General features: G+C 42.5%; 1 protein-coding gene and 2 long non-coding RNA genes across 16 annotated transcripts in view; 1 reads left to right on the forward strand and 2 right to left on the reverse strand.

Annotated features, from left to right (window-relative positions):
• MAGI2 (membrane associated guanylate kinase, WW and PDZ domain containing 2) overlaps positions 1-10,692 on the reverse strand; it is a 1,584,028-nt gene extending 1,573,336 nt beyond the window's left edge. For 6 of the 13 annotated variants that reach the window (XM_070071223.1, XM_070071215.1, XM_070071219.1 and 3 more), the window contains exon 1: positions 9,915-10,690. In XM_070071223.1, the coding sequence (XP_069927324.1) occupies positions 9,915-10,215 (301 nt within the window). In that variant the 5' untranslated portion in view covers positions 10,216-10,690. Of the gene's footprint in view, positions 1-9,914 lie in introns of all 13 variants that reach the window. The other 7 variants (XM_070071221.1, XM_070071224.1, XM_070071226.1 and 4 more) reach the window with 4 other exon arrangements.
• Positions 2,541-7,898, reverse strand: LOC138849044 (uncharacterized). The gene is made up of 2 exons (XR_011387404.1): positions 2,903-7,898; positions 2,541-2,786 (listed from the first exon to the last, which is right to left on the reverse strand). It is a non-coding gene; the product is annotated as an uncharacterized lncRNA (long non-coding RNA).
• Positions 9,953-20,080, forward strand: part of LOC127491646 (uncharacterized) — a 152,512-nt gene continuing 142,384 nt past the window's right edge. For both annotated transcript variants that reach the window (XR_011387403.1, XR_011387402.1), the window contains exon 1: positions 9,953-10,086. This is a non-coding gene — a long non-coding RNA (uncharacterized lncRNA). The remainder of the gene's footprint in view (positions 10,087-20,080) is intronic.

Here is a 20,080-nt window from a genome sequence, read left to right on the forward strand (position 1 = left end):
ATTTTAAGTAAGAAAGATTTTTAGAAATTAGTATTTAGGGAACCTCAAAGTACACGTTCTGTCAATTTGAAGATGGGATTGATTAAACTAAAATATCAAAATTACTAGAGTGCTAGCAGTGGAGATACAGTTGGTTGCTTGATCATATAACTTAATGTAGACAATTGTTATCTTAAGCTACTGCCAATCTCATGAATGAAAGCATGCTACTTGTTGAATTTGAGATATTTTTTCTTTATGATATTTTGTTTACTGTGACTACTTATGAATTCATTGTCTTATCACTGCTCTTTTTTGAATGAGGAAATAACGTTTAATGGAAAGCTATCATTAGACATGAAAACTATTAAGTATTCACTTCCATTGTTAACCTTGTTGAGGCTTTTTAATATAGATACCAAAACATCATAATTATACATAATTGGATTATGTTTGGACTAGCTATACCTGCATTTAACTAATCTTGTCGACTATAAATCTCATTGGTAGATGTGACATATACAGGTGTGTGGGGAGCAACTCGAACTAGACTAAGTTACTGGAATTATAAGACTTATTCTATGCATCTGCTCTCCCACAATATGGCGCTGAGAAGGGAAACAGCTTCTACACAGCTGCCTCCAGTTCAACCAATAAACTGTAGGACCTGCTCCTGATTGGAGGAGAGCAGCGTACTCGGCGTGTGGGTAGCAGAGTTGGGATTGGTGGAAGAGGACTATAAAGGAGGAGAGAGACAACATGCACCAGGAACATCTAGGGGGAACATCTGAAGGAACACCTGTGCAGCCCCCGAGAGAGCCGGCCGGCGGTGTGCCAAATCCCCCGCGGAAGTGGGGAATGTGGCAGGGGGAACCGCCCTTCCACGGAGGTGGAAGGGACGGCAGCCAACCCGGGAAGAACCAGCAGCAAACCCGGGGAGGGCCGAGCAGACGAAAGAACAGCGCAAGGTCCTGTGTCGTTCCTCCACGAAGACGGGGAGCGACACAGGTGTACTTTCAAAAGTTTGGGTACAAAAAACATTGAAATCCATGCATAAGAAGAGGTCTTTATAAAGTTCATGGAAAGTGTGTCTCATGAAAAAATAAGATATGATTTCAACAATTTTTGTGCCAAAGTAGACTTTTCTTTTAATTCCATTTCCCAAGAACTTTTGAAAGTATCCTCATATACAACCACATGTGGAGGCTCATGAATTTACTGAAACATGTCAGAAATCTATTTCAAACACAAACAAAATTCCCCTTAACAATTGCTGATAATTCAGTTGAGAATTAGTTTATAAAAAATTAACTTAAATGTCTTTAGAGTTTCTAGCTTTTGATATTCTTGAATATAACCATTATGGTGGGTTTGGATAGGCACTCTAGGATTTGGGATAAGCAAGGAATAAATCCATGTTCTCTTCTTCGTATCCTGGACAATTATACAAACCTCTTTCCTCCTCCTTTCTCATGGACTGAATATTCTCAATTGTTTGCTTGAGTATCCAAGCTCCTCCTGCATACTCTACAGAAATATTGTAGTGTACTGAAAACAGAAAAAGACATCCAACAAAGCTTTCCATTAATTCCTTTGGTGATTGTGAGCTTACAGGGAGGACTCTAATCCTCAATGTTATGACCTATAAGATGTAACTACTAATTTCTTCCTTGAAGAGTTGTTGCCATCTTCTAATTGAAGCAAGCATAAGTAACGTTTGGCAAATGTTGTCTGAAGAGCTCAGTTCACTTACTGATTCTGTTTCTTCCTGGGTCTGGAACAAAGAATCTTAGGTATTGATGTTCTTGAATTGTATGAGGTTAGGATTAAGTCTGCTCATTGCAAAGCAGTTTTGTAGATTAAAGAAAGTTATCCATTTGTAGAAATTATTTGAAATAGTGAGATCAGGACTGACAAAGTGGCATAATGGATACCAGTTCAAGTTCTGGCTGCTCCACTCCTGATCCAGCTCCCTGTAATGCTCCAGGGAAAGCAGCAGCAAATTTCTCAAGTTCCTGGGCAGCCCTGCGTGAGACCCAGATGAAACTCTGAATCCTAGCTTTGATCTGGCCTGGCTATTGAGGCCATTTGGAGAGCGAACCAGAGGAAGCAAGATATCTCTTTCTCTCTGCCCTGCCCATTCTTCTCTCTCTCCCTGTCTCTACTCTTGCTCTGTAACTCTGATTTTAAATGAATAAATAAGTCTTTAAAAAAAGAGTGAGATGAAGTCACTTTGTGAGTTGGATGGAGTTTAACTAGAAGTTGAATTTCTTCCTACTGTATCACTGCTCTTTTTATGAGGAATTTGATTTCTAGCTAAGAAGTAAAAGATTTGCCTTTGAAATAATACTTACTCCATGGAATACTACACAGCAGTAAAAAAGAATGAAATCTGGCCATTTGTTGATGAACAGTGTTTTTTTTAACTTTTATTTAATGAATATAAATTTCCAAAGTACAGCTTATGGATTACAATGGCTTTCCCCCCCCATAACTTCCCTCCCACCCGCAACCCTCCCCTCTCCTGCTCCCTCTCCCCTTCCATTATATATATATAATAATATATATATTATTTGTTGAACTCTTTACTTAACAGAGTTAATCATATGTGTATAAAGTTAATTGAAAATAGATCTTAGTAAAATATAAGAATGGGAATAAGAGAGGGAGGAGGAGGTGGAGGGTGGGAGTGTGGTTGGGAGGGCCAACACAGTAGGAAGAATCACCATAGTCCTAAAGTTGTAATTATGAAATGTATGAAGTTTGTAACTGTAAGACTTTATAGTACTGCTTACATTTTTACCAACCTACTCCTAAGGGCCAACACAGTAGGAAGAATCACCATAGTCCTAAAGTTGTAATTATGAAATGTATGAAGTTTGTAACTGTAAGACTTTATAGTACTGCTTACATTTTTACCAACCTACTCCTAAGGGTAGTTTAAAAACTTGCCAGGGGACCCTAAATCCCCTGAAGCTGGATGGTAAAAATAGCATCTTAATTGTTAAAAGTGATCATATGTTTAGGATTAAGAGTTAAAGTGATTATAACTGTAGGGCACTGAAAATTAAACAACTTCACCATAATATTAACAAAAATAAGCCAAGAGCTAAGCTGACTACAGGAGATCTGTATGGACTTGATAAGAACAACCCACGCACATGGCATGCACACACCCTCCCTTGAGACCTTATTGACCCTACACTCACTGCCAAAAAATGTATATAAATCACACACTAAAGAGGCTGGTGGGGACTCTCTGAACAGATTCCCCTGAGTGTGGCTGAATGAAAGCTCTGGGTTGACCCGCCACTTTCAGACCTTCCTGCGAGAAAGTTCTCCCAGCCAGTCCTGTGCTCACCTGGCGTTGAGGCTCTGCTGTCCCTGAGCCAAGACTCCTATTTGAAGACCTGTGCTTTCTGGCTCAGAGGCACCACCCCTGTGGACACTGTGTAACTCCACCCTCTGTGGCTAAGACATGTTGTGAGGAGTACTGGGGGTACTTTGGGAATCCTGGGTGGTAGGTTTATCCAATGTGTTGTGTTATACAAATTAAAATATGTAATTTCCCAACTGCATAATAAAAAGCCTTATTGGGACCAACACCAACTCTGTACCATTATTATACTCACAATATATAGTAGGATTAAGTGTTAAAGTGAACATACAAATAGGATTGTTTGGTAATAATAATAGATAGAATTAAAAAGAAGTGAATGCTCCAACATGGGAAGCAGTCCATACAGCAGACTCATAGAATGACAATCTCTTTAAGTACCACTCTGATCTATGTTATGGCATGGTAGTTTAAGTATCCAGCTGCTCCACTTCCGGTCCAGCTGCCTGCTGATGGCCTGGGAAAGCAGTAGAAGATGTCCCAAGTGCTTGGGTCCCTGCATTGTCATAGGAGACCCAGAAAAAGCTCCTGGTTCCTGGCTTCTTTGGATCTGTCCAGTTCCGGCCATTGAGGCCATTTGGGAAGTAAACCAGTGGATGGAAGACCTCTCTCTCTGTCTCTCCCTCTTTCTGTCTGTAACTGTACCCTTCAAGTAAATAAATAAATCTTTTAAAAAAATAAAAGGGGGGGCTGGCTCCGTGGCTCAATAAGCTAATCCTCTGCCTGCGGTGCCTGCATCCTGGGTTCTAGTCCTGGTTGGGGCGCCAGATTCTGTCCCGGTTGCTCCTCTTCCAGTCCAGCTCTCTGCTGTGGCCCGGGAGTGCAGTGGAGGATGGCACAGGTGCTTAGGCCCTGCACCCACATGGAAGACCACGAGGAAGCACCTGGCTCCTGGCTTCAGATGGGCGCAGCGCGCTGGCCATAGTGGCCACTTCGGGGGTGAACCAACGGAAAAAGGAAGACCTTTCTCTCTGTCTCTCTCTCTCTCTCACTGTGTAACTCTGCCTGTCAAAAAGAAAATAAAAGGGAACATATATTTCATTGCATTTAATGACATTATTTTACAGAAAAGCTTAATAATAAAATTTGCAAATTATGTATACCATTAATTACTCAATTATATCATATTTTTCAGTTACACTCAAGACTAAAATGTTTGAAAATTTAAAAATATTTCATAATGTTACATGGGAGGGAGGGAGAAAGAGAAATATTATATTCTTAGAATGGTATCTATGAACTATATTGAATAAGTTCTCTTTGTATTAACAGCACATTAGCATTAGAATTGTGTTGTAATTATCATACATTTGCTGACCCTCAGAATCTAATGTATTAATAAATTCATTTAAAAGGAAAATAAAAAATACTTTGGATAAATATATTTAAAAATAATGTTACCAGCCCACAATGACCAGTATATTTGGACTAACTTTTGTTAAAATTTACATAATGCTTTATACTTACCAAATACTACATGATTTAAATATATAACTTCTTTATCATTCTTAAGTACTATTACTACCCAGGTGAGATAATTTGTTCATAGAGCTAGCACTAAATAGCATACTCAGGATTCAAACTCAAGTAGTCCACTTAGGAGATCAAACATTTCAACAATATTTCAGCCATCTCCCGGAGCAGAAATGATTCTGACAGGGTCTGCTACGCATTTGAATGTCACTGTTTAAACTATCAGCAATCAGAGATGTCAAATGTGAAAAATATTTTTCATTATGAAAGTGAATGTATAAGTTTCAAGCAACTAAAAAGAGAAATGAGCATAACAGGTGCACCAAAAAGACTGCACAGTGTAAATGTTAAGAGCAGAGATAGTGGCATTTAAATGCTTTCACTGTGATTGCACCCAATGACTACTCTCACTCAAAACAATATAAAAAAGGTAACGTTATGTTCAAAACTCAAGGTCATTAAATGAAAGATCTCTAGGAGTGAAATCTCAATGGAAAGAAGGGGACATAGGCCGGTGCCGCGGCTCACTAGGCTAATCCTCCACCTTGTGGCGCTGGCACACCGGGTTCTAATCCCGGTCGGGGCGCCGGATTCTGTCCTGGTTGCCCCTCTTCCAGGCCAGCTCTCTGCTGTGGCCAGGGAGTGTAGTGGAGGATGGCCCAAGTGCTTGGGCCCTGCACCCCATGGGAGACCAGGAGAAGCACCTGGCTCCTGCCATCGGATTAGCGCGGTGCGGTGCGCAGGCCGCAGCGTGCCAGCCGCGGTGGCCATTGGAGGGTGAACCAACGGCAAAGGAAGACCTTTCTCTCTGTCTCTCTCTCACTGTCCACTCTGCCTGTCAAATAAATAAACTCTTATAAAAAAAAAAAAAAAAGGAAAGAAGGGGACATCAAAGAAGGAGGTACCTTTCTCTGAAGGGAGGAGAGAACTTCCACTTTGAATATGGCCTTGTCTGAATAAGGTCGGAGTTTGTGAACTCAAGAGGCTTCCATAGCCTTGGCAGCTCATGACAAGAGCCTCGGGTGATTACTGACATCATAAACAAGAGTGTCAATTGTTAAATTAACAACAGGAATCACTGTGCACTTTCTCCCCATGTAGGACCTCTGTCCTTAATGTGTTGTACTATGAAAATTAACGGTAAAACCAATCTTCAAAGAGTATTTTATACTTTGTGTGTCTGTGTGGGTACAAACTGTTGAAATCTTTCCTTAATATAGAGTTGATCTTCTGTATATAAAGATAATTAATAATGAATCTTAATGAAGAATGGGAGGGGAGAGGGAGTAGGAGATGGGATGGTTTGCAGGTGGAAGGGTGGTTATGGGTGGAAGAACCACTATAATCCAAAAATTTTACTTTTGAAATTTATATTTATTAAATAGAAGTTTTTTATTTAAAAAAGTCAAGGTCACATGGTTTAAATTATCTACATATATAGAAAAAATACAGTGGCACCCTTCATAAATTGTGCCCAGAGAGAACTGTCTCATTAACTTTGTTCTAAAACATTCAGGATACTTTATTTCTAAAATAATGAACTAATACAATTTTAAATGATTGTGTCTATTGAACAATAAATTTCACATGTCCCACATTTCAAAATAGGAATGTCAACCTTTATTGGCAAAAAAATTGACATCATTTGTTTTTACCTTTCCAAATAAAAGGCACAGAGGTTTAGCTCTATGATACTAGCCTGAAGCCAGTCAAGAAGAAAGCATGACTCTTAATAAATGCGGATCTACTTTCCTTTGAACGTGTATTCGAAAGAAAGAATAGGAGGGAAGCAGTACATCTCTAAAACTGAATTTCAAAGACCTTATTTTGCCCATCTTCCACATGGGAGGAATTAGAAAATGCTTTTGTCCTTTATTTTCTATTGTTTGATATTGAATGGGAAACTATGTCCAGGCTATACAGGTCCAGATGTGATATTAGATGTACTAACAGCCAAAGTGCAGGAATGTAGGACACAATAGTCCATTTGGCTGGCTGCTATGAACTTTAGTGTCAAAGGAAAAGAAGAATGTTTAACAACTTAGCACAGATCTCAAAATGACTGAAGAAACTTTCTTCGGTTGAGTCAGATGTATTAATAAAATAATGAAACACTAAATTACTGCTGCATAACTTAATGAGGAAAGTTTAGTATGATAAATGAAAAGGCTAGAACTTATTAAAAATAATCTGATACGACAATAAATTATACTTTCCATTTATGGCTTATTGTGTCAACTAAAAGCACACAGTTCAAATTAAAAAGAAAATACTTTGAGTTTAATTAAATAGTAATTAAAATTGTTTTGAAAGTATTTAAACAGTGTAGAAAATCCACAATACATCTATTTTGTGTAGTACATCTTGAAAATCCTAGTAGTTTACCTTCTTTTAAAGGTGTGATAATTTAAAATTATGATAAATTTAATGGAAAATTACTCAAGTAAATAAAAGCTAAATAATGCAATTTCATCTGCTGCACTTTTTATTAATAAGCTTGTTATTAAAATCTTTCATTTCTTTACAAAACCTGCCAGGGTTCAGCTAATTTACATGTAGTTTCAGTATATAGCCAATGTCTCAATGAATATTAAAAAATCAATCTCATTAATATCTTAAAATACAACTGCTAAACAATCCACATTTCATTTTTTTCAACTGCTAGTTTTTTGGCTCTCCAGAAATGCAGTCACTGAGCCAAGAATTTTTAAATGATTTTCCAGCAAGTGAAATCTGTACCCAAACCCAAGACACTGTGGAACTATATTTATGGTTTTTAAAATTTAAAAATAAATAAAATAAAACCATTATTTGACAAAGAATGAATTCAACAAGGGAATGGTTTATATGAATCATCATATATACAGGATACATATATATACAGGATACATATATACATATGTATATACATATATATACAGCATACATATATATACAGGATACATCATATATACAGGATACATATATATACACAAAGCACTTATAAAAGTTTACAAAAGTATTACATATTCCACTAAAGATGAAAAAGCAGGTTTTTGTGGGTTTTTTTTTGTCAATAGTGATTCAAGGGGTGAATCAGGTTCCCGTGGAGTCTCTGTGAACATAATTTCAAGAACCTATCACCAATTAACCAGTGAAACCTGGAACTGAGCGGTAACACAGAACGTAAAGATTTTCACTTAAATATATTACTACCTACGTATGTATTTCCTGAGTTATAGAAGTAATAGTATTCCAAATAAAATACAGAAGTTGAGAGAGTATCTTAGGCCAAATCATGGAGGATTTTAATGCTATCTAGCTCATGTGCCCATAAACGGTCATTTTGGCAACCGCAATAATGGGAGCCTCAACTTACGGTACTGCTCAGATTTCTGGAAGGTCCTAACAGAAAACGGATCCTTTAATGAATGCAAAGATAAAGATGCTCCATCTTTTAAATGTTTCCCTGTTTTCGTCTTAGTTTTGTCCTGGGAACTATTACAGGATAGCCAGAATTTCCTTTCTTACCTGGTATCTTTCCAATATTTAATAACTGCTTTCATACCCTTATTTTTCCATGTTGTCTTTCCCCTGAATTTCATAGAATATATGATACCAAATAATTCCCTTATTTGCGTATTCTTCAGCGTCAGGCAGTCATCGTGATGACTTAAAATCAATGTTTCCCTTAGCCTCCGTTCTACTAATACTCAAGAATCCCCACTGTCATTGCCTTGTGGGGCAATTAACACTTCAGAAACTTTGCCGGACTTCTTTTTCTCTTGTTTACCTTTAAACAAGTGTTTTTGCAGAACCCTTTTCTAGCTAGGAACATCCCCTTAATAGTGTTTCTCTGTAGTTGATCATGCCAGGGGATTAAATGGTCGTTGAAAACGCAGGCAATAGCAGGCTTGATTCCACCTCTGAGGGTCAAACAACATCAGGTGGACAGCCACCCTCCAGACTGACACGAGAGCGCTCCCCTACACACACACACACGCTGCCCTGGAAACGTCCACTGAAGCTGGGAAAAAGTGTGCAACCGCGCGAGGAAAACAGAGATCCACTTTATTCTAGCTCAAACTGCCCTCCAGCCAAACTTGCATCGCAGTCTTTCCTCCCTCAGGACCACAATTTTCTTGCGAGACACGAGAGAGTTACTGAACAGAGTTCTGCAAGCATCCACACACGACACAGCCTTCCGCGGAAGCCCATCAGAGTCAGCCTGGAGCTGAAGGCGCCCGAGCTGCAACCAGCGGCATCCCCATCCCACTGCTCCCCCTCAGAAACACGCCCCCTCCAATCCCGCGGGCAGGGGACTCCCACCCCGCCAGGGCAGCCCCCAGCACGGCGCGCTCCAGGCAGCAGCCCCGCGCTCGCCCGGGGCTCCCCGAGCGGCGCCCGCTTCCGGAGCCTCCTCCCGGCGGCCGCCTGCCGGCCGAGGGTGCGCGGTGGGGTTAGTCAGTGCGCACGTGACGCGCGCGGTGCCCACATGACGCCACCGGGGCGGGGGAGGGGGCCCGGAGGGTGAGGCAGGGAAAAAGTTACAGAAGATCCGTCAAAGCGCCCCAAGCCATGCGTCCCTTCCCTGCATCGCCAGCCAGTGGCACGGGGATCCCCCGGGGGACAGTGGTAGGGGGAGACCTCGGCGTCTCCAGGCCCGCGCGCCCCACCGCCCTCTGCTCCTCAGAGCCCCGCTGGGGATGCCGCTGCACCCTCCAGTTGCCTCTTCCTCTTTGCCCCTCTCCTTCCCTCCTCCTCCTCCTCCTCTCCTTCCTTTCTCCCATCCCCAGATCTCTTCATCCACTGCGGGCGATGCCACTGACGCACATTCAATTGGCCTCAGGAGGTCAGACCAGGCCAGGCACCTTCTGCAGCCGGGGGTCTCAGTACCCAAACAAAGTTGCACTTCACCTCGCAAGCCGCACTAACCCCTCCGCGCAGCCTCCCGGAGGACCTCGGCGGACCCCACCCCAGCGGCGCGCCACACACCCCCTTCCTAGGCGCGCCCACCCTGCCCTTCGCCCCGCCGCCCCCCAGCCGTCCCGCCGGCGGCGCGGCACGAGCCGGCCGCGGCGCTCACCTTGCTTGACACACTTGAGCCGGAGGGGGTCCTTGCAGTGCTTGATCACGGCCAGCACGTCCCTGATGGTGAGCCCCGCCACGGGGGTCTCGTTCACCTCCAGCAGCAGCTCCTCCGACACCAGCTTGCTGCCGCTCTCATAGGCCACCTTGCCGGGCTTCACCTCGCCCAGGTAGGGAAACTGTCCGTTCTCGGCGCCCCCCTTCAGCTCGAAGCCCAGCTGGCCCTCCGGGTTCCTGCCAATGACACTCTCGTGGACTTTGCTAGTCCAGTGGCTTTTCTTTTTCAAGCTTTTGGACATGGCAATGGGCTGGGTCGCCTCAGTTCCAGGGGCTAAGGGGCTCCTTTGGAGGGTTGAGGAGAGGGGCTGATAGGGGCGCGAACAGGGATGGAGGCACGGGAGGGTGGGGGGGGCACGGGGGTGAGGAGAGCAGACTTCGCCTTCCTCCCAGCTCCGCTCGGCGCTTTGCCTCTTCTTGGGATGGAGTGTGGACGAGAAACGGGGGGGAGGATGAGAGAGGGACGGCGGGGCAGAGGTGGGAGAGCGAGGGTGAGGTGGTGCTGTCCCTTGAATGACACTCAAGGCTGTGGCCCCGCAGCAGAGGAAGCTGTGGCGGCGGCGGCGGCGGCGGCGGCCGGAGCAAACCGAGCGGCGCTGGGAGCCGGCGCGTGGGGGTGGGGCAGAAGGGTCGGGAGCCGGGGGCCACTCCTGCGTGGTGCGCGGGGCGCGCGCGCCGGCTGTGTTGTTAGCGGATATCCATGGCAGCCGCGGCGGCGGGGCCCGCGCGGGAGCGCGCGTGTGTGTGCGCGCGCGCGCGTGTGCGTGTGCTTGTGTGTGTTGTACTGTAAGGGCTGAGGGGAGACGGCAGCAAGGCCCAGGAGGAGGGGCGCTTCGCCGCTGTCGCGCTCGCTCGCTCCCTCCCTCGGCAGCTTGACCCGGTAGTGAAGGCCGAGAGAGGGAGAGAGAGAGAGAGTCTGGGTCTCCCTGGCAGCCTGCGGGAGGAGGCGGGAGCCGGGAAGGAGGGGAGCCGAGGCCCGCTAGGAGGAGGCCGGCGCGGACCTAGCTCGGGGCTCTGTGGCAGCCCCCGGGCCGCGCTCGGCCGCCGCTGAGAGAGCTCGCGGACCCGCGCGGCCGACGCGTCCGTGAGGAAGTGCCGGGACGCGGCTCGTGGTGGCCGAGGAGAGGGGAAGGAAGGCCTGGGAGCTCCGCGCTGCTAATCTGGGACTCTTGGACTCTGGGCTTTCACAGCCACATAGTCCGTCGCGGAGCCCGAGCAGGGCAGAATCAGGGAGACGGCGGCTGCTGGGCCGGACCTGCGGGCGCAAGGCGAAGCAGCTTCACGTCCCCAGGGCAGCGTTTAGGCGCGGGGGCCGGGCTTGTCCGCTGAAACGCGGTGCTGGGGACCCCAGGGTTACAAGGGCTTGACTTTCCCGCTTAGCAGCGACGGAAAGCGAGGGGCTGCTGGGCTGGTGCTGCAGGAGTGGAAAGGTGAATCTGGGACCTGCGGCGCAGGGTGGGTAAGGACATACCAGTAGGACTGGTACTTGGGCAGAAACCTTAAGATGACCTGGCCCGAGAAGCCAATGCTACCGAGAAAGGAGAGCAAGCGCCGAGGCGGGGCTAGTAGTGGCAGAATCAGGGCGAGCCCTGGGCTGGTTGGGCTCCATCCGGAGCTCTCCTTGCCTTGAAGTTTGCAGCCAAGAGGAGAGGTGAGGGCCAGGGGGGCCCCAGGATGCAGGTGCGCTGCTGATGTTCGTGTGCGCCCTCATTTCGCGCTAGACATTAGGAGGATCTTTTTTCTTAATTCCTGTAACTGGTAAATGAATTTCAATTTGCTTAACTTTCAAATGAGATGTTTCAGACACACACAAAAGTCGCACACCCACTCATGTCTTTAAAGCAGAGTCTGAAAAGCATTGGGCTGTGAAGGTTCTTGATGTCTGAGATGAAGGAAATGTGGGAGGCAGGCAGTTCAATTTCAAAAATAAAAAAAGGTTCTGTCGACCCAAACAGAAAGACCAGGTTTGAATCCCTCCTCTGCTACTTAGTAGAAGTGTGAACTTAACTAAACCAATTGACCTTTCTAAGCCTCCGTTTCTTTTATTTGGTAAATCAGGTTAAAAATACTAATCTGAGAAGGGTGTGTTGAGGTGAAGTCAGGTAAAACATGCACGGTGCTTGCCAGCAAAGGTGGGCAGGGTTCAGAATAGAAATTTCCTTTCTCTTTCCCTCTTGAGTGGTTAGAACTAGAAAACATCTTTTAAAAAAGAGGTTTTGTTTAACCTATGTCTTTTTTTTTTCCAATATAAGCAAACACATCCCCAGTGAGTTGGCTACAACCAGTGAGGATTGATCAGCAAGACAGGGGTGATGCCAGGATCTGAAGCAGAGCTGCAGGAGTACTCAGAAGTAGGTTGTGGTATTTGGGCAGTTGATTTTAGCATTATGAGGCTTGCTCTTCAACTGGTAATAAGAACTGAGAATTTGTTTAGCAACAGTTACCAGCTACCATGCATGTTTGAGTAATGCATGTATTTATCGAGTTCTACCTGTGCCAGGTGTTCTCACAGTTTTACATGTACTAACTTATTCCTATTAATACCTTAGTGAAATAGATACTGTGATCATCCCCTTTTACAGACAGGGAAATTGAGGTTTACAGAATGAAACTTTTGTGAGGCAACAAGCATAGTTCATGATGAAACTAATACCTATTCAGACCCACTGCATTGAACTCTGTCCTGCATTTACCAAATCTACCAGTTCTGAATACAACTGAGGGTTGGGTCTGCTCTTTTGTGTGGCAATTAAGAAAGAAAGGGAAGAAAATGGAGCAGAAATTTAGCATTAAAATCATGCTGACTCTCCAGAACCCAGGAAAGACATTGACCTGTGCCAATAAATTTAGGCTCCTCTGCCTCAAATCCACTTTTTGCTTCAAATTAGAGCTGGTATATGTAAACATTTCTTTGTTGTCAGCAGAGTATTAGATTTCTTGATGGAATGTGCTCGAGAGGCCCGGCAAATGGAAGTTCTCCTGATTCCAGCGCTTTACTGCTTGCAACTCTGCTGTGGTGGTCAGTCAGTGGCTTTTTGGCCAATGGTGTGCAAGAGACCCATGTTTCATACCCTCCAGAAAATTTGGCAGTTTTCCCAGTGTGTGGCTTCCTCATGAGTCTCACTGGCCTGTCAGTAGGCAGCTTCTTAGCAAATTTTACTGGCAATACGGTGGTGCTTTGCTCAGCAGCCTGGAGTGTGACACCTTCACAGATGTCTTGACATCAAGGGAGCCACATTGCCAGTGAAGTCTGACTCTCAGGCTTGGGAAAGTGGGTACAGTGCCACAGCCTGGAGATAAGTGGCTTCTAGTCACTGTTTCTGAATTTTTTAGTATTCTCATTTTCTAACTTAGTAGCCAATCCCCTTTTATTGAGTAATAATTCTTTTTTTTGAAATATTTTATTTATTTGAAGGAGTTACAGAGAGATGGAGGCAGAGAGAAAGAGGTTTTCCAGCTGCTGGTTCACTCCCCAAATGGCTGCAATGGCCAGAGCCAAGGCGATTAGAAGCCAGGAGCTTCTTCTGGTTCTCCCATGTGGGTGCAGGGGTCTAAATCTTGGGCCATCTTTCACTGTTTTCCCAAGCACATTAGCAAGGAGCTGGATTGGAAGTGCAGCATCCAGGACTCCAACAGCAGCCCATATGGAATGTGGGTGCTGCAGGTCAGGACTTGACCTGCTGCACCACAGCATTGGTCCCGAAGTAATAATTCTTAACAGTAAATTTTCTCTCTTCCAGTGATGATCTGACTTTGATCTCTTGGCTGGGCCTTAACTGAAGACGTAAAGAAGAACCATGAGAACAATATCTTGGGAGCCAGCAATTAGAACTGCCAGAGAGGGCATTGGCTAGTGATAAAGATGCTCACATCCTACATCACAGTTTCTGGCTTGATTTATGGCTCCAGTTACTGATCTCAGCTTACCACCAATGCAAACCTTGGGAAGCAGTTGTGATGGCCTGAGTAATTGGGTTCCTGTCACCATATGGGAGACCTAGATTACTTTCCTTGCTCCTGACTCTGGCCCTGGCCCAGCCCTTTGCAAGCATTTAGCAAATGAACCTTTCTCTCCTTTACCCTTTTTGGATTTGATGTTTGTGTAAAGGAAGAATTATTTCATTGCTGAGCACTCTATGTGCCAACTATGACACTAGATATTGCATGCTATTTCAAAAGAAAACCAGTTTTAGAATCCCAAAAGCTGAGGAGAGAAAGCATTCAATTCCTAGAAATGTTCTATATGGTAGATTCATGTACAGGCACTATCCAGCTCTTCCCTGGGAGCCTTGGACTGAATCTCAGTGTCCTTTCACTAGCTTCTGTGTTCTCCTCCTCATAGCCTGCCCCTGAGACTGTCTTTGGAGAACTGCCCTAAGGCTACTGTGCTGGCCTTGTCTAAATGCACTGAGAACTAGAAAGAGCCATGTAAAAATTTACTTCTCTCCAGGATGCCCTTTGCCAAGGACAGTGCAAATGCTCAGCCCTCTTGTATGTAGTAGCCAGAAAATCTGAGGTAGAATTTGTACCTTAAGACTCCCTGGCATGCTGATGCTAGGAATTTATGTGAAGTCACCTCCTTCGCTATCTCACTTACTTTGGTAATTTCTGGGCCTTTTCTGGAAGCATTTTTATAATAAGTCATCTATACACAATTTTAATCTAAGGGTGTGATTCTTGGAATCCTGACTTAAGACATTGCTGCTTTTTTTTTTTCACAGATGAATAAACTTAGACTCAAGTATTTTAAATTGCCCAATGTCACACTCCAGTGAGGGGTATAGTTTTGATTCGATCCTCATATGTAACTCTAAAGCCCTTACTACTAATGCTGTGTTACATTGAAAGTCCTAATACTAAGTAGGTTTTTAAGTTCACAGTCTGAACAGTAGCAGTCACAGAACACAGCACTTGATTGATCAACCTAAAAAAAAATTTGTTTACATTAGAAATCTGTGTTTGCCAAGCAAAGATAAGGAACCATGGACAGTCTTCCTGAAGCATGGTATTCCTTACCTAGACAAATCTTTATCAGAGGTGTGCAGATATGTTTCATTTGTTAGTGGAGAGTGGTAAGTATGTAATGTGTGTTTTTTAGTCAAGGTCTCTCTTGGACATTGATATCAGTTTCCTGTTGTTTTCGTCACAAAGTGCTGCAAACTTGAAAATCTTAGGTGACACATTTCTTTTCTACATTTGGCAAGTAAGTCCAAAATGGATCTCACAGGACTGAACTTAAGATGTTGGAGGATCTGTGTTCCTATGGGAGGTTTTGGGGGAGAATCATTTTCCTTATGCTTCCTGCTTCTTAGGAGCTGTCCGAATGCTTTGGTGTGTGGCTTGCTATCCTCCAACATCTTCAAAGTCAGCAGTAGCTAGTCAAGTCCCACTCAGACACTTCATGCTGACACTGACTCTTCTTTTTTATTTATTTATTTATTTTTTATTTAGTAAATATAAATTTCCAAAGTACAGTTAATGTATTGCAATGGCTCCCCCCTCCATAATTTCCCTCCCAGTCACACGCCTCCCATCTCCCGCTCCCTCTCCCATTCCATTCACATCAAGATTCATTTTCAATTATCTTTATATACAAAAGATCAATTTAGTATATATTAAGTAAAGATTTCATCAGTTTGCACCCACACAGAAACACAAAGTATAAAATACTGTTTCAGTACTAGTTATAGCATTACTTCACATTGGACAACACACTAAGGACAGATCCCACATGAGAAGTAAGTACACAGTGACTCCTGTTGTTGACTTAACAATTTGACACTCTTGTTTATGGCGTCAGTAATCTCCCTAGGCTCTAGTCATGAGTTGCCAAGGCTAAGGAAGCCTTTTGAGTTTGCCGAGACACTGACTCTTCTGTCTCCTTCTCTTACTTGTCAGGACTGTGGTGAAATCCATGAGGCCCATCAAATAATCCAGAACAGTCCTCCCAGTTATTTTTTTTAGAAAACTTTTATTTAATAAATATAAATTTCAAAAGTACAACTTTTGGATTATAGTGGTTCCCCCCCATAACCACCTTCCCACCCTGTACCCCCAGTTTTAAAATGAGCTGGTTAGAACGTCTTGTTCCATCTATAGGTTTGTTTCCCTTTGCCATGTAACAATATTCTTACCTGTTCTAGGGAAGAGGATGTGGTATCCTTGTAATGTAGCTATTATTCTACCTGCTGTAATATTATGATACCACATCTCTTATCATCACTGTTCTCTTAGTTCAGGTTGTCAATACCACTACCCCATAATATTGAGGTTTTGTCTTCTCTATGCATTTACCTCTAGAATCTCTATTGTGTTGCTAGAGAGATGGTTCTGAAACTTCTTCTTTTATACCTCGTGGAGAAAATCCACCAGTGCTGCCCATTAAATACATGGCAAAGTCTTAGCTCTTTGTCTTACTTTATCTTCCCCCATCCTCTTAACCAATCCTTCAGCCATGTTTCTCTAATTCAGAACCCAGGGTATTCTAGCTTACGTGAGTTTGACAAGATAAACACAAATCAAAGGAGGCTGGTTTATCATCTAATTTAAACCCCCTGGAATATAGTTAAACACAAATATTTCAAAAGTTAAATGTGATCAAATTCACGCTGCCTTGAGCCAGTCTCCCACCATATTGGTTCTTGGGCAGCTTATTTAGCCACCAAGGGTCAGGCCTCTTTCTTACCTAATCCTTTCAATCTATTGCTTCAGCCATCCTGAACCATGCAGTGTTTGCATGGCTCTCTAGGCATCCCATGGTTGTCTAATTGAAATAAGACCCTCTTTCCCTATTTGTTTGATGTACCCTTACTCACTCTCTCCCTGGGCTACCTTCTTTCAAGAAGACTTTTCTGCCTCTTCTTTCTGCTGCTAACCCAACTCTGGTATCCTTTGTGGAAAAATGACTTCTAAAACTCTTCCACATTTTCCAGTACATCTTCAATTGCAAGAGTGAGTGGAAGGGGGAAGTGCTGTGGCCTGGTAGGTTAAAGCTCTGCTTGTAGTGCCAGCATCCCAAATGGGCACCAGTTGGTGTCCTGGCTGCTTTTCTTACTATCCAGCTCTCTACTAGTGGGAAAGGCACTTTGGTACGGGACATAGCTGTCTTAACTGCTAAGCTGAATGCTCATTGAATCCATGTTTATGTTAGATTTACTTAACATAAAGCAGAGTTTCTCAGACTGCCTGGGAAAGCAGTTGAGGATGGCCCAAATGCTTGGGCCCCTGCACCTCATGGGAAACCTAGAAGAAGCTCCTGGCTCCTGGTTTTAGATGGGCCCAGCTTTGGCCCTTGCGGCCATTTGAGGAATGAATCAGCAGATCACAGACCTCGCTCTTTGTCTTTCTCTGTCTCTGTCTGTAACTGTGCCTCTCGAATGAATGGATAAATGTTTAAAAAATAACGTGAGTGGAATTCTTTAGGGATAGGTTTATGTCTTACTCATCTTTGCTTTCTTTGCATTTGGCACATTGTTTTGATACAATAAATGACTTAGTAGAATTTTGGTAAGTGGCAGATCTGTCCAAAGTGTTGATGACTGAAATTTTATTTGAAGGCCATCAACTAGGTATGAATTCTTACCTGTATTATTAAATGATTTTTTCTTTACACTTATAGCACTTATCATAAAACACAGAAGAGCACATATTGATAAAGAAAAAACAATATATTTAGCCATAAGGCTGAGGTCAAGAAAAGAAATCAGATTCTCAAAGAATGTGGAACAGCACTTAGACTGGATAGATTAGAGATGGTGGTGGTTGTGAGGGTTGTCTTAATGGACAAACTAACCCACTGCAGAGTTTGTCTGGCAATTACCATCAATAAACTCCCTTCACTTCTATTATGATGGTCACCACAAAAATATTAATTCATATCTTTAAAATAATGTATTTATTTATTTACTTGTGTGTGAGAGACAGCATGAGTGAGGAAGCTCTTATACCTGCAATGGGTGGGGTTGGGCCAGGGATGAACTTGGAACTCATCTAAGTCTCCCCTGTGGAATGCAGTAACCCAATCACTTGGCCATTACTGCTTCCTCCCATGGTCCACATTAGCAGGAAGATGGAGTCAGAAGCCAGAGGCAGGTATTAAAACCAGGCACTTTGGTATGGGACATAGCTGTCTTAACTGCTAAGCTAAATGTCTGCTCGTTGAATCCATATTTATGTTAGATTTACTTAGCATAATGCAGAGTTTCTCAGAATTTTCTGTCAAAATATCTTTAACAGTAATATATTTGCCAATCTCCAGCCAAAAACAATGTTTAGATGAAAATCTCCAGTTTCCATCTAAAAATTCATACAAAATTTAGATTCTGTTCTGCTGATAGGTTGATATTTATGCTGCTTTAAAATGACTTTTTCCCAAGTTTTGCCTAAATGGTGTTGCAGGAGGAAACCTAGTGGTTTACAGCATTATTGGCCCAGCTCAGTGACTCTGAGAGTATGCACAATACAAGTCCAGTAACTAAAAATAAAAATACAAGCATAAGTCCTATATAAAATGTGGGCTACAGGGATATGTAAGTGGACAATTTGAAACCTTTCCTCATTTGCCTTACTAAGCAGAGTACAAAATACAAAGGAAAAACACTGAAGTCTGGTTTGCAATGTCTTTTATTGGCCAGAGAGGAGAGGAATGCCATGTGAATGAAACTGTGTTCCAATGTGAAGAACTCGTGTTGAGAAATTCAAGTCTCTGCAAGTTAGTGAGGGGGAATATTTGGGTGCTAAGACTCCTCAAAACACACAAAATTGCATGTCTCATCTGATACCACAGCAATTTACACTATAAAATAAACTATTACAGAGCTAATGTTCTTTTTCTAAAGTCAAATATTTTGGTGTTTGAAATTTTTAGGTTTATATCAGTTAAATTTGCACAAAAGAGCCAGACTATTTCATTTTGGTCTACAATTAATGTTCATTGATTGTGGTTATGCATTTCATTAAACTATATCAGCATTCCTTAGTACTGGGAAGGAATACCAATTCCTCTGTAACTTCAGATTTTACTCTCTAGCAGCACTGTCAGTCTCCCATCCATCTGCAAGAGATCTAGGAAAATGGAGAGAAAAGGGTGGAACAGGCAAAATTTTAAATCTGTTATAATATGAGATCATTGTGGTTGCTAGGAAATTCTAAACAAAGTGACCTTGGCTTTTGGAAAGCACCTCTTTGTGAGAAATTCATGGCCCATGCAGCATATCCAGAGTGGAGAAAGCTATAGATCTACTAGTATAAAAAAATTTGGCTGCTCAGGAAAAGAAAACATGAAAAAAATGTAGGTAGATACAGTTCTGTCACTTTAGTCATTCCAGTAATTTATGTAAATGATAATGAGTACTTTAACAAGAATTTTTAATGCTTTTGTTATTCAAAATAGCATAAATATGCAACAGGATGATATTTTTTGGACCTGGAAATATATTCCATTTTATGCAGTCTTATATAGTCATCCTGCTTGAATATCAATGTCTGAATTTATCTTTCTTTTTATTCTTTTGCTTATTCAGTGCCTGTCAATCCTTCATCATCAGTTCACATTTTATTAAACTCAAAAAGACATTTTCATACATCTTATATTTTTAAGTATTCATTCCTAAATTTTTAAAAATACTTAAAAAATTCAAATACTTTGATTCCAAGCCATCAAGTAGCTATATCTCTTCCTTTTTTAAAATGAGCAATTCAATTTCTGTCATTTCTACTTTGTGAATTCTAAATCTTTAAAACCATCTTTAGTGCATTTTTTCGTGTATTTGTACTCCCAGAAAACTATTATGAATCCCTATTTACTTTAAACTCTACTTTTCTCTTTCTAACTGCTTTTATTTCTTTCTTCTCATAATTCCTTCTGCTTTCCAAATGCAGGCCTTAATTTATCTTATTTTTCTCTATAAATTTTCTCAGTGTATGCTTTAAGCTTCTCATCAATTCCTGCCATAAAAATAAAAACAAATTTTAAATATTCTATATATATTTTAATGTTTATTGCCCATATACTAATCCTGCCTGCTTTTATCATACTGTTATTGATTTTAAACAATAACAGTTTCCATTCCAAGGAAGTGAAAGTAGAAACAGAATTAAATTATCATG

This window comes from Oryctolagus cuniculus, chromosome 3, assembly GCF_964237555.1.
Source record: "Oryctolagus cuniculus chromosome 3, mOryCun1.1, whole genome shotgun sequence".
Classification (NCBI taxonomy): Eukaryota; Metazoa; Chordata; class Mammalia; order Lagomorpha; family Leporidae; genus Oryctolagus; species Oryctolagus cuniculus.